Source organism: Oryzias latipes, chromosome 11 (assembly GCF_053564925.1).
Source record: "Oryzias latipes strain Hd-rR chromosome 11, Olatipes_Hd-rR_3.1".
In the NCBI taxonomy this organism is placed as follows: Eukaryota; Metazoa; Chordata; class Actinopteri; order Beloniformes; family Adrianichthyidae; genus Oryzias; species Oryzias latipes.
In genome coordinates this window covers 14,944,901-14,959,099 of record NC_136247.1, presented here as the reverse complement: position 1 = coordinate 14,959,099, position 14,199 = coordinate 14,944,901, and the positions used below count along the sequence as shown (strand labels likewise).

The window sequence follows — 14,199 nt, the reverse complement described above, 5'->3', positions numbered from 1 at the left end:
TGTTTGCATATTCTTGCTTTGTTCGTGCGTAAATTAGGATTTGTGCATAAATTTGGATTTGTGCGTGATTTGTTACTCACATAATACGTTTTGTGTATAAGTTAAAAAAATATAAAATGAAAAAAATACAAAATGCAATTTACGTATGCACAAATTAAGATTACAACAGCTTGAAACTACTTACACACACACATCTTTAAAAAACACGCACGAATCCCGTGTTACGCACACACAAAGCCAAAGTTACGCACGGATCTACCGTGAGACTGTTTTCACGTCTCACAAATTCGTCCGTAAATGCTGCGTTTAAATACCAGTGGAATGCTCGGTCATTAGAATTTTCCTATCAGCCTTCCCTTCTAAACGTATCCAGACAATGACTCAATCAATACATGAAGACAGTAGATGTTAGTGTTGAACATAGAGGCTACTTACCTCGGGGCGTTGACCACCGAGATGGGCCGCCATTCTTCCCGTGACTCTCTCAGTCTGACTGCCTTTGATTTTTCCGGAAGAAAAAAACAGTGCCCCCTACTGGTCGTTCCTGTTACGCATTTTATATCAATTCGGTGTCTCTGAGAATAATATACTTTTAACATATATATTAGCGTTTAAAAGTGAACGTCATATTCTCAGATAATAATTTTTATTTTCCTTTAAAGTTTTTTTAAGCCCTGCTACACCCACTGAAGGAAATACGTTTAGAAGGGAAGGCTGATAGGAAAATTCTACTGACCGAGCATTCCACTGGTATTTAAACGCAGCATTTACGGACGAAATTGTGAGACGTGAAAACAGTCTCACGGTAGATCCGTGCGTAACTTTGGCTTTGTGTGTGCGTAACAAGGGATTCGTGCGTGTTTTTAAAGATGTGTGTGTGTAAGTAGTTTCAAGCTGTTGTAATCTTTATTTGTGCATACGTAAATTGCATTTTGTATTTTTTTCATTTTATATTTTTTTAACTTATACACAAAACGTATTATGTGAGTAACAAATCACGCACAAATCCAAATTTATGCACAAATCCTAATTTACGCACGCACAAAGCAAGAATATGCATACACAAATCCTAATTTACGCACAAATCAAGAATTACGCACGCACAAATCCGACTGAGTCTAATTTCTCTCCATACGTTGGGCACTGTACGACAGCACCACCCGTATGTCTTGCATGTAGCTCACATTTTCCTTACAAATACTTCACGATGCACTTACCCCACGCACAACAATGGTACGTTCTATTTTTATGACATACCGCACGGACGTCAAGACACACCTGTTCTCCCTTCCAAGATGATCTACAGATCAGCTATCCTTTATAGGTTGGATGTCCTTTATCACACATGTATTCATTTTGTCACTACTGGTTGTACCCTGGGTTTGTACTATCCTGGGCCACTCCTCATTCTTTTTTTCTGCCCCCTATGACTGGAATGAGTTGCAGAAATCCATGGATGGATGAGAGATGAATGGTTTGATGGATGGATGGATGGAAGTTTTCTGAAACAATATTCCAAACTAACAACTACTTGGATAAAGTTTTGATAAGGTTTCACTGTAATAAAAAAAAAAAATGGTCCTCTGAGGCTTCACTTTATTAATCTAGAATAAAAGATTAATAAACCTATTTTTTAAGCTAATTTATAACTGAAGTTTTCAATTTCAATATGTAGTTGAGCACTTGTATTGGTATTTTCAGCTTCATTTTGCTGCTGTGATACATTTTGGTGGGTTAAATAAACATTGCCATCTTAAGCTTAATCTTTTTAGTTTTTTTTTGCACGAGCCACAAACTTCTTTATTTATACTTCCACTTGCAAAAAAAGCAAATGTATTTTACTTTTTTATATTTGCAGGAATCACATTTTTCTATACAGAGTAGCGGTGGTAGGAAAAATCAACAAATGAGAACAGGAGGCTTTGAACTTTTACTCATTTAAAGAAGACGAGTGGAAAGTAGACCACTGTTTTACTGAAATACAAATTGATGAAGGAGCATAAAGCACATTATGAAGCTTAATACACTTAATAAACAGAAAGTAGATGCCCCTCTTTAAATAATTTTGGCTCTGTGTCCAAAACAGGTCAACATCCCTTTCTACAAGACAGAAAAGTGAAAGAACAACAAACAAAACAGGAGATTTTGATTTAAAACATGCTGTCTAAGCTTTTAAATCCTTTGTTTTTACATGTGATTCAATTTGACTTCTGAGGATAAAAAAACAATCTGCTTAAGTGTGAAAAAATTTCAAGATAGATCTCCTAAAAACACTCACTTAAAATATAAAATTAAAATAAAATCAAATAAACATAAAAGTTAGAGGAGACGATGTTTCCTCCTTTCCTCGTGGAAAAGTTTTGTTTTCTATTTCAGTGTTGACTTAATTGGTTAATGTTCAATCAAAAGCCTTTTTAAAATTAACATTTGCTTTATTCATAGTTTCTGTGTCACTTTCTGTGTCACTTTTCTCTGTTTTTGAGGGAATAGAGGCTCACAAAAACCACAAGACAGAAAAAACACACAAGATAATTTAAAACTTTATTTAAAACTAAATAGTTTTTCTCTTCAACTCATTTCCAATTTGATCATTTCTTTGTTACACATTCTATTAGCAGATTAACATGAATTCAAATTATTTTGAAAATGTATTAAAAAGTTTTTTGGATGGAGGTAAAAAGTAAAATAACTTCATAGATTATTTGGTGATCCTTAAAATACTGTTTTATGTGAATAACCCCACTGAGAATGACCTCAGCAGAGACGTTAGAAGCTTTTTCAGATGAATGGGGAGGTGGTGGGGGTAAGAGGGGTGGCCAGGCAGCGTGGGCGTTGATGCTTGAATGGCGACGATGGCTGATGACTCAGGTGATGTGTCATACTCCAAGCTATAAAAGGGAACTTTTACATTTTGTCCACACAAACATAATCACACACACACGTGGAGTCCTCACACTGGACTCAGAGGGACGTTTGTTTACTACAGCCACAGCACAAAGATGAAACGTAAGTTTGTTCCTGTTTCTTTTAAGGAAACTGATGATGTGTGTCAGTGTGTGTGTGTGTGGGGGGGGGATTCACCACCTAAAGTCTTTACTTTTACTTTTACCTTAAGAGTGAATGAAGGGGGGGGGGGGGGGGGGGGTTGTACTTTTGGAAGTTTTTCAACAGATTTTCCTGAGAGATTACAAACAACTTGCTGTTAGATTTTTAGGTTATGCTGCCATTGGCTGATTGTTAATGTGTGTGTGTGTGTGTGTGTTGGGGGTTTTCCCCACATGCTCTGAAGTTGATGATAGAGGTACTACTATACTGCCCCTGTAGTTTCAAGTAAAAGTGCTGCAATATAGACGTTAAGCTGTCATTCCAACACTCAAAACAAAAAATTAAACATCTAAGAAATAAGGAGGAATAAAGCAGTTTAAGTTTTTTAAATACACAAAAAATCTGAGGGAAATATAAAAAAAGTGTTGTGCAAATATATAAATACAAACCCCGACTATGCTGAATATTAAATATTAATGTAATATTTATTCATTTTAATATGAAAAGTGCACAAGAGTAAGACAGGTAAACTAACAAAGGTAAAAATAAAAGTTCCAACAAATACATATGAGTGACGAAACATTGAATTCTGTGAGGAAAGGTTAAAAAAACAAAACATATATATTTAAAACAAACTTACTTAATGAAAACTAAATGCTTAACTATTATTGTTCGGAAATCTGAAAAATCCCTGTTCAGCCCAAAGGAAGTGATACAATAATCAACTGTTACATTTCAAACTAAAACTTCTGCCATTTTATGCTAAAATACACAATGAAAAAAATTACAAATGAGATGAGCAACTTTTTAAGATGAATGTCTTCAAATGAGCTAAATAGAAAGTCAATATTTACACACCGTGCTTGAAATGATGAACTGCTGAACTTTCTGAGGAAATTTTAAAGATGTGCATAGTTTAAAAAGCATTGATTATGCAGATGCACATTAAAAAAATCAAAATAACATTTGAACATTAAAATTATAAAAACATGGAAAGTACTACAGACCAAGAAAGTATATTTAACAAAATATCGTACAGCTCAGAAGATGTGACGGACTTCCTCCTCAGAGTGAAACAAGACTCAAGGTTAGACAAAGATTGTTCGAGTTTTGTGTTTGGCTTTCTGTTATTGCGACATCACGCGCTCTTAGGAAAAGCCAGGCAGACGGTGATGTCATCTCCAATTGAATTACTGCTGATGGGACCAGATCAATGATGCATTTACTGATGAGTCAGCAGTAAAGCCGGTCTACCTCCTGTGGCCAAATGTGGAACTTCAAATCCACAGCAGACTGGAAGCCCTTTCGCTGTTATTACTGACCTGCAGCTGATGATTTCACACCGTGAAACTGTAAACGAGAACAACAAAAGGCATTTTTAAGGAAGGCTTGGTAAAAACTCACCCCATGTTTCCCAGGAGGGTGAGTGTAAATCAATGATTCATTGCCAGAATGCAGCTGGGATTTCAGCATCCTGATGTCACACTGTGTGCGTCACGGTGGATGAAACAACTGACTGTGCAAAATGTGACAATGCAGCTGTGCACGGTTCTGTTTTCTGCAGAGGTTGTGTGGTTTGTTTTTTATCAATCAGAAATCAGTCAATTTAAAAAAAAGAAAGGTATAACAGAGCACCTGCAGAGTAAATATTCTGAGTAATTCAGGAGAATCTTTCTCACATTCTGACTCTAAATCCTGTCAAACCCGACAAAAAGTGTCAGCTAAGTTCCTCTTTTGCTTCTTGTGTGTTTCTTGCAAAACAATTTCAACTTTTTGGGAAATTCTGTCTTCAAAACATTCAGCAGTCTCACGAGATTCCTGATCGTGTATTTTTTTAAATCTGTGCTGAGCTAAGTAATGTGTACAGTACATGGAAACATCCTTGTTACTATGCCCAGTTGTTAGTCTAAGACTTAACATTTGTCACTTTGTGGTATGCATTAAAGATGTAAGCATGGAAAGGAAATTATACTTGCTGGAAAAGGTAAAAGTTTGTTTTTTTCATGTATAGATGCTAAACTTGATGAAATTGTCTATGAAGATAAAATAAAATGTCACTATTAGACCTTATTGGAGGCTGTCGGTTTGAACCAAAACACGATTTTATCCACTTCCATTCGTTTAGTCCTGCCACGCTGGGTTTTACCAGTTGATAAAGGTTGTTAAATAGATGCACACAGCATAAAACAATAAAAATATGTTATTTCTACGCTTGTAGAAGAAGCAAGGAATGGAAAACCTGTTCAAAAGTCAAACCTTAGAACTGCAGTTCATCAAGTTCCTTAGAGCTTCAGAGAGGCACCTGCCAAAGGTTCCCTTAAGGGGAAAAGTAAAGAGAGCATAGGAAATAGGGCTCTCAGTCAGTGCACACAGGAAACTCCAGTGTTTGTTTGTCTGACCCAGCAGAAAAAAAAAAAAAAGAAAAAGGCACGGACTCAAACGGAAACGGTGGAAGTGGCTGATTATGTGAGACACTGCACGCATTTGTCTGCGTGTCATGTTGGAGTGAATGCGCTCCGATGAAACGGCCTGTTAAATACATCAAAGGAGGCCCATTGACTGTGCCTCTGAGGCAGCTTCGCTTTGAGCAGTAATGCTGTCACAGCTGTATACTTTGCCAGATACATGACTGTACATTGCTCCGCTCTGTGTGTGTGTGTGCTTAGACTACCGTAAGTGTTTTTGCTGATTTTTTTTTCCTCAGTAGTTTTCCGACAGCCAAATGAAGTTGAGTTTGAGTCAACTCAACTGAGCGAGGTCTATCACAGTCTGACCATTGATGAGGGACCTTCACCGCCTTTAATGCTTCAGCTGGAAGGATTGATCATTTATTAACATGGAGAATTAAGGTTTGAGGGTTTTTTTTAAAGCAAAAATCCAGTTTTGTGGACTATTTCTCATGATGGAGGACATATTAGAGAAAATTAAACTCAAATTACATTTTTCAAATCATTGTGAATCAGGGGCTGACAAAAATCGCCATTCAAAAAAGAGCTTATTTGTGACGCAGAAAATACAATGGGCGGGCCACAAGCTCCCTGCTCCGCTGATGTATTCCAATTTGGCCAATATTCCAATATTGCTCGGCATTTTTGTTGTTGCACTGATAATCTGAGGTTGGGGGTGTGAGGGGTTGTAAACTAATGGAATAGCACGTAAACAAATATATGACAGGAAGGGGGGGGGGGGGGGGGGGGGGGTTGCTCCATTCCAACAGTTCCACCCACAACTCTGGGGGCAAATTTCTAACGAACTCCTGGCGCTCTGCAGGTACTATGTCCAATAAAAAGTCACAGCATATTTTTTTTTATCATTTTGTCTAAGAATGGCATATATATAATGAAAAGACCACAGGGCATGCTTTGAAAATAGACAAAAGGATGATCAGTGTGTGTATTTCGCACAGTCCCCCCCCCCCCCCAAATGTCAAAAGGATAACAAAAGAGGCAATCTTCTAAAGTTAAAAAGAAACTTACTACACTCAGAAGATTCATGACAATAATGATCATTACCCATTTCCCAAATGAGAATTTAAGAAGTAAAGTCTTACAGTCTCAGAAAGGGCCACAAAGGTTTGTTTACTGAAGGACCACATGCAAAGTGGTAAATCTTTAACTTTATTTGCAGGTTTGGTATCAGTTTAGTACATCTAATGTTTGGTATGTGGTGTATTTGTACTTTGTACTCGTGAATCACTGCAGCATTTCCTTCCAAGCTAAACAGAAATATTGATCTTACAGTTTAAAATGCTGTTGCTGACATTGTGTTTTAAGGTTTTGTGACCATCACAAAAGTTTGGGGGGAGAAATTAAATCATCCCTCAGTGGCCCTCTAAGAAACTGCAGCAGTTCCTGGTTGGCCGTTAAACCTAAAAACGTTAAATTGCGGCTTTGATTGATTTTGAGGTGACTTTTTATTATGTTCTGGCAATGTTTTTGGCTGTCCCTTTTTGTTTTACTTAAACACCGTATGCAGAATTTTATTTGCAAAATTTCTTGCAAGTCTTTTTAGTACAGTGAATGAACATTTATATTTAAAAGCAAAACAGATAAAAGCAGGTACTCTCCAAACTGTTTTTCCACACTCAGCTATCGTTTAAACACACAAGTTCCCCCTAGTGTCCAAACTAAGAATTACAATAAAGTATAAACAAAAAAGTATAATAGGTCTTCTTTCTGTTCTATTTTCGTTGTCACAGAAATTTGGTTGGTTCGTTTTATTGTTTTGTCTTTTGTTTTAAACAAATAAGTAAAAAACAAACCAAATATATAAAACAAACAAACAAATAAATAAATCACATCATTATCAAGCTCAAGGCTCAGAATGAACAAATTTAAAATCAGATGATGATGTTCTGATGCAGAAAATGGACTGGAAATGAGAAAACTTGGAAAATTCCCCCCAAAAAAGGTTCAAAATCAGTTTAACAGATAAAAAAATCAGTTAACAACAACTAGCAAAGGGACAGTCTTAAGTTGAACAAAATATTTTGGCAGTCACAAACCTTACAGTGCATCTGGCTGACACAGTTCTGTTCTGTCTTCCTGCCAAAGTCCTGCCATGAAAACAGACACTTTGGGAACGCTGTCTCACTTCAGGTTGTGGGAAAAAGTTGGGCAAATTCTGAAATGAAAGTGTCTGAGTTCAGAAAAACAAAAACATGAAGAAGCTCTGACCCTGAAGTTCAGATAAACTGAGGTTAAAAATCCGAAACAGTATTTTAATAGAGACACAAACGTTATTTCCTAAACACAGAGGGGTTTGCTCACTGTTCCCCTCTGACCTCCATGCTGCAATTAGCAAAAGTAAAAGTGTCTGCCTGGCCTGAGGCTTTTGACAAAGCGGCTGCTTTCTCAATGAAGAGTGCAGCGCGAGGTGTCATCTTTCTGAGGTCACAGTGGAGATAAATCTGAGTCAGACTGGATGGCAGACACTCGTCTTCATTCCTGACCAGGGAGCTTGAAAAGACCCGTTTACTGTTGTGAGGTTAAACGTATCTGACAGGCAACTCTAGTCTTTGCTGAACTCACCTCGATTTGAACAGATTTTTAATGATTAAAAAAAGAAAAACCAAAGAAACACAGCTCTACCAGATTAGCTGCTACTACATCTGATGAGCACATGTGCTGAACCACAGGTTTCTATGGCAACCAGGGTTTAACAATAGCATAGTTGAGTTGGCTTTGGGACAGAGTTTCAAAACTTAAAGGCTGAGAAATGAGGAATACTAATGATCATTATTTGACTCTTCAGGCTGTAGTATTGTAGTATTATAGCCATCAAGAACAAAAGGAATTTTTGGAAACTTTACCAGAGAGAGTTGAAAAACTACAGTTTCTGTCCAATTTGTACTTTAATGCTCTTATTTGGCCTTTGACTAGACTTGCTAAAGAGAGCTGTGGACTGGAGGTGGGATTGGTGAAATCTGATGGTGCAGAATTGATATTTCCCAGAAGCAGGAGCTCCGATGTTTGCGTTTCCTCCGCGCACACACCCACACCCATCCCACTGCTCCACAAAACAGCAGCATCTGACCTGTTTGGTGTCTTAGCGCTCGCCCACGCTGCAGAGCTTTAATCTGTCAGTTCCAGCTCTTATCAGGCTCTGAGAATGACTATTCGTCTAGACCACAAGTCACTTACATTTATCTGATGTCACAGTTAACTGTAAATGTGAACATCTTAATTAGGTCGCATGTTTTGTTTGACTTCTTTAATGGTGTTGTGACAAGCAGACTGAAAAATTTGCAGCAGCTGCTTTTAGGTCAAGAAATTGAAAAAAAATGCTTTGTGGTTTGGAGAAAAATGGAGGAAATCTCAGCTGCTGACCGCAGCCATCAGGCACCTGTCTTAGGAATGTCAGTGCACATTAACTCCTTTACTGGATCGCTTTGTTTACTCTTTGAACCAGACCTCGTGGGCCAACTTGTCCATTGGTCTCATGTGTGCAGTGATCCATGAGTCAGCCTTGTGTCTGCTGCGCCTGCTGCTTCTGGTGGAGCTGTTCGCCCGTTCCTCGGCTCGTCCCACCCAGAACTTCTCCCTCTGTGGCGTGTTTGGGTCGATGATTCATCAAGTGGACAAATTGATCAACTCATCAAAAAAACTTCATGGCTTGGTAACGTCGGATCTCATCACACTATTGCAAGCAACCCTTTTTCTCAGTCAGATATTGTAAACAATATTAAAAATAAAAAAAAATGTCTTTTGGTTAATCAAAAAAATCTATATTTGCAACTAGCTCCCACAATGCAACTGTAATGTACAACAGCAAATCTTTGTTTCATTATAGTCATATTTCTACCAGCATACATAGCAATCTGCAACACGTTGCTGAAATATAAATAGCCTTACATCAAAAGTTTCCACATTGTGCATCATGGGAACTTAAGTAAAAAAACATATTTCTATTTTTTTGCAGAACACACGCATTAAAAATGATGCTTTCTTTCAACCAATCATCATTTAAAATATAATAAAATATTATTAAAGTAATGAAAATGTCAAAAAATGTATGCTTCATGCCTGTACCTTTGTGTTTGTAACAGACAGATGATGGACTGAAACATTTTGAGGTTGTGGATCACAGGCTGGAGAGTCTACCTCATATACGCCACACAGCTGTCCACTTCTCCTCATTGAAGGTAATCACATCGTCACAATTTTCTTTTTGTTGAAAAATGATGTGGATATCTTGTCAACTGAGAGACAAACTCTTCTTGGCTCTGCAGGTCAATGAGTCACTCTCTTTACTGTATGGATATACTGAATCCTTCAAGCTGCATGAGAGCTGGCTAAAAACGGTGAAAGAAAATTTCAGTTTGCCTTTTCAGTCAGATGAGGGCGCCATCAATCACCTTGCACACCTGTCCAACCTAATCGTTGCCTCTTTGCATCAGGTGAGTGAGGCATTAAACATGCCCTAAACATTAATAAAATAAAATAAATGTTGAATTAAACAAAATGCAGAATTTACAGTATCAGCAGTTTGTATTAGCGCATTTACTTTTAATGCGTTTTGCTTGTGAGAATTTTACAATACCTTCATCTGATTTTGAAACCCAACGTGCTGCTATAATTATATGAGATCATAACTAACAAAACTATTAAATTTACATTCTCAGACTGCATTGGATTTTATGTGTGATTACTATGCAGCAGAATTCTTGAATATCATGCACTTTTCTAAACAATTTCAAGTGATAGCATCACTTACATTTTACATTTATGTGAATCTTTCAAAACCAAATTTGGAGAAACATTAAATAGTAGAATAAGCTTTCAAATAATGTTTAAAAAAACTGTGTTACAATTTATGCAAACAGGTTTTATTGAAAACCAAATTATGATATGCAAAAATCTAAAATAAAAAAAAGACTGCATAATAAAGTTGAAGAACTCGAAATGAGGTTCTCATGTAATTTATATCAAAAACTTATACCTGTCATTTTTCTTTTATGTATTTCTGCAATAATTTTTGTTTGTTCTAGAAACTAGAAGCAGTTATGATTTAAACTATTTTAGCTATAAAAGTTCAAGTCTTAGCTTTTAACAAGCTACAGAATAAAACAACTGAATGTGTCATCATGTTTGCCATCTCTCTCCTTTTTAGATCAAAGAAGAAGTTCCTTTGTTGCCCTCATCGCCATCATTTCCTGTTGTCCCCACTGCCTTTGATGCAACCCGGCTTTCCGTGGAAATTTCTGAGCAGCTAAAAGTATTTTGTCGTTGGTCCAAAAGGGTTTTATTGTTGATCAGAAGAAGATCTGGCTGCAGCATAAAGGATTTGAGTTAAATGTTTGGCCAGTGCTTTTCCGCTGTAACCACTGTAAAGCGGCTTATTGCTGGAATGCAATAATGCTAACACAGGAACCCAACTGATGGCCTGAAGGTCATGAAACTGCAGCTGTCACATTGCTCTTTTAAGCATCATATATTGAGCAAAATTTCACAACTTTAATAATGATAAAAATAATAATAACTTTAGATTCCCAATGAGTTCTGGTTCCACATCCCATGGTGCCGTACTAGAATGTTTACATGCTACTGTGGGGCAATTATGACACTTAACAGTGTACAACAAAAATGATTCATAAACAAGGGGTATGAATAATTTTATCCAACAATGTATGATCGGATGTTAGTTTGTAAGACTGTAGCCGAATCCAGATACTTTCCCCTACCCCTACAGCTTCTCCCTATCCCTACATTTATCCCTCCAAGCAGAGAGATATGGCAAAAATAGTGTCTTCAAATTCAAATGTTGGTACCGCTTGATGACATCATCTGTCGTCATCTATGTTAGTGTATAGTGTACAGCCATCCCTGAGTCGCTATGGCTCCTCCTTGAAAAAACACTGACAGACACTGCTACAGCTTCAAATGCCCCTACAATTGGAGCAATAGGGAGGAGCCAGAGGAGCAGGGAGGCAATCCGGATTCGGCCTAAATCGCTACGGCTCCAGTTTAAAAAACACTTTTGGACATCACTATAGCTTCAAATACCCCTACAACTGGAGCAATAGGGAGGAGCCAGAGGGGTGTGATTGTGGCCCTGTGACAGGCAGGGGACTCTGGACAGGTGGCCAGTCTACACAGTGGCCGGGATAGACTCCAGCAGCCCCGTGACCCTGAAAGGGATAAAATGGATTCAAAGATGAATGGAAATACTGAAAATACTGACAATACTGGAAAAATATTGGTATAAGGATTATTATGTGCTTTTAATATTAGGGAATTTCTTTGTTGTAACAATTTTAGCTGGAGCTCATTTCTATAATACTGATTTAAAATTCCTCTTGAGCACAGTTTCCATTTTACTAAGAATGTTTGACCCGTATACAGCTTACATATGCAGGTTTACTTGGCCGCTATCTGGCTTTTTATGACCTTGGCTGAATATTGCTTCTTGAAATAAGCCACATGTTCACGATAAGCCCTAACACGAGCCCACCTGACCCAACAGAAATCTCAATCAGAGGCCTAAAGGAGGCCGCTGAACCACTTGACCAGTTCTTAGTGTCTAAAGTGAAGTTTAGGTTGAAAATAATTAAAATTAGACCTATATTAGCAAGCGATAGCTTGATTAAACCTTCACAGTATTTATTGGAAAATTATTACATTAAGCTGAAAATAAAGTTGAGTGCTGCATACTGGGGTAAAACCAGAATTATACCCGGACAGTAAAAGTGAAGCTTCATATGGCAGAAAATATACAAGCCAAGTTTGCAACAGCTGACTCTTAAGAAATGCAGTTCTGAACAAGTAATTTGCTCAAACATCTACATTTGAGGAACAATAAGGACCATAATGATTAGCCAACGGTTTACAAAAAACGCACTGTGCAGAGGTACCTGTTACTTTTGTTCTCCCTGAGACTGTTTACATTCACCGTGCCTGATAAGTGTTTATCTGTTTGATGAGCTAAATGACAAAAAATAGAAAAACAATTATTTTTTTAACTGTTTATTTAGCATCTTATTTATGTATTGTATTCATGTCATTTATTAGTGTTTATTTGGAGATGCAGGCATCTCACCTTTATGTTTATTCTTTTATACAGTATTTAATATGGATATTGAAGTATGGTCATGTAATCACTTACTGAATACTATTTATAAGGTTTGTATTTTTTATACATTTCGATTTGTTTAGAATTTCTTTCATTAAACATGACTTTTTATTTAATTTGTACTCTTCCAATAACTGAAAATATGTCATGCATATTGTTACTCGAAGACATTAAATATAAAATTGTTCATTTTTTAACACTGTGCTTTAATCATTGAGTATGCTCTTCCTGTAACATGATGCTGCTATTAAATTGATAATTGATTAAATTTTTTGTCAATTTTGGCTGCAAGCAATCAAGTGACTTTGTTTATGTCACCATATTGGATAAAAAATACAACTTGGATGACAATGATCCAATCACCTTTTGATCTTTTTAGCAAGAAAGCTAGAAAGCAAGTGTATTTATAAAGCACAATTCATACCCAGGGCAATTCAAAGTGCTTGACAATATACAAAATTACAAAAAGAATAAAAATAATTTTATAAAACATAAGCAAAATTATTAAAGTAATTAAGATTGCACATTTTAAAAACACTTAAAAATTAATATGGTTCCCATTTTAATATGCATTGGTAAACAAAGCCATTCCTAGTAGTCTTTTTTATTATGATTATGCCCTTTTTAACAAAAAAAACCTGTTGTTTTCTAGGACATAGTTTCTGTAGAGTGATATTAGTTCAATAGAAATGTGTGCTCTGAACCATCAGGGGTTGTTGAATCAGAAAAATCTATTCATCTGGACTGAGTGACCCACATGTATAGCCAACATTAGAGAACCGAAAATCTTATATGATTAATGTACAGTTCGGCGACAACAATATGGAAAACATTTACTGAGCTGTGATTTTCCCCACAAGTCTTTAGTTCTTGCTGCCCAGTGAGACTTCACTTTAAAGAGCAGAGTCAATTTAGATGTCCTTTGGTTTTCCTGAGCACTCATTCAAACATACATTAAGTTTCCATGCTTATTTCAAACATAACAGGATTACAACGTTGCCTCTGTGAACCCGAAGGGAAAATATGAACCCTAATAACATTTAGTTAGTGAGGTCACCATCTTTATGCAGAACTAATGACACGGAGTGATCACGGCCAAGCAGCACTTCCACTGAAAAATGTCAGAGTTCCTCCTTTGGTTCCACATAGCATGAGAACTGTGTGAGGGGGGGTGAACCGTTCAGCTGTGAACTCCAGGATGAACTGAGCTAACCTAAAGTGACTTGCATATTGTTGACATGTGGCATGAGACATGACCTAACTCGAGGACAGACTTCAGTTTTAATTGATGCAGGCCTCCTCTGGAATACATGTCGAGTTTGTGTGGACTGTGGTCACAGTCGAGGAATGCAGAAACAGGAGTGTTTGAGGAAAATCCCTCTACAGGATCATAATTCAAACAACCGGAATGAGAGAAAGGCAGGATTGTGTGTTTAGAGTGAGACAATGTCCCAACCTGGAAAGTTAGTGTGTTTTTCCTTTGAGGATGGAATGGAAAATGGAAATTTCAAGGGGATATACTATTGAAAATTACTTTATGTTCCTGTAAAGATGTTCCAGAAAACACCCAGATTAAAAAATGAT

The 14,199-nt window shown here is 37.0% G+C and overlaps 1 protein-coding gene across 2 annotated transcripts; it reads left to right on the top strand.

The window, feature by feature from the left end:
• Positions 1-2,905: 2,905 nt before the first annotated feature.
• On the top strand, positions 2,906-12,908 carry LOC101158459 (uncharacterized). Of its 2 annotated transcripts, XM_078955353.1 has the most exons (5): positions 2,906-3,006; positions 8,996-9,162; positions 9,593-9,688; positions 9,776-9,943; positions 10,657-12,908. In XM_078955353.1, the coding sequence occupies exons 1-5, from the start codon at positions 3,000-3,002 to the stop codon at positions 10,837-10,839; spliced, it is 621 nt and encodes a 206-aa protein (XP_078811479.1). In that variant the 5' UTR covers positions 2,906-2,999; the 3' UTR covers positions 10,840-12,908. The 2 variants fall into 2 exon arrangements, with proteins under 2 accessions (XP_078811479.1, XP_023816104.1); XM_023960336.2 differs by lacking the exon at positions 2,906-3,006 and having other exon boundaries at positions 8,859-9,162.
• The last annotated feature ends 1,291 nt before the right edge of the window (positions 12,909-14,199 follow it).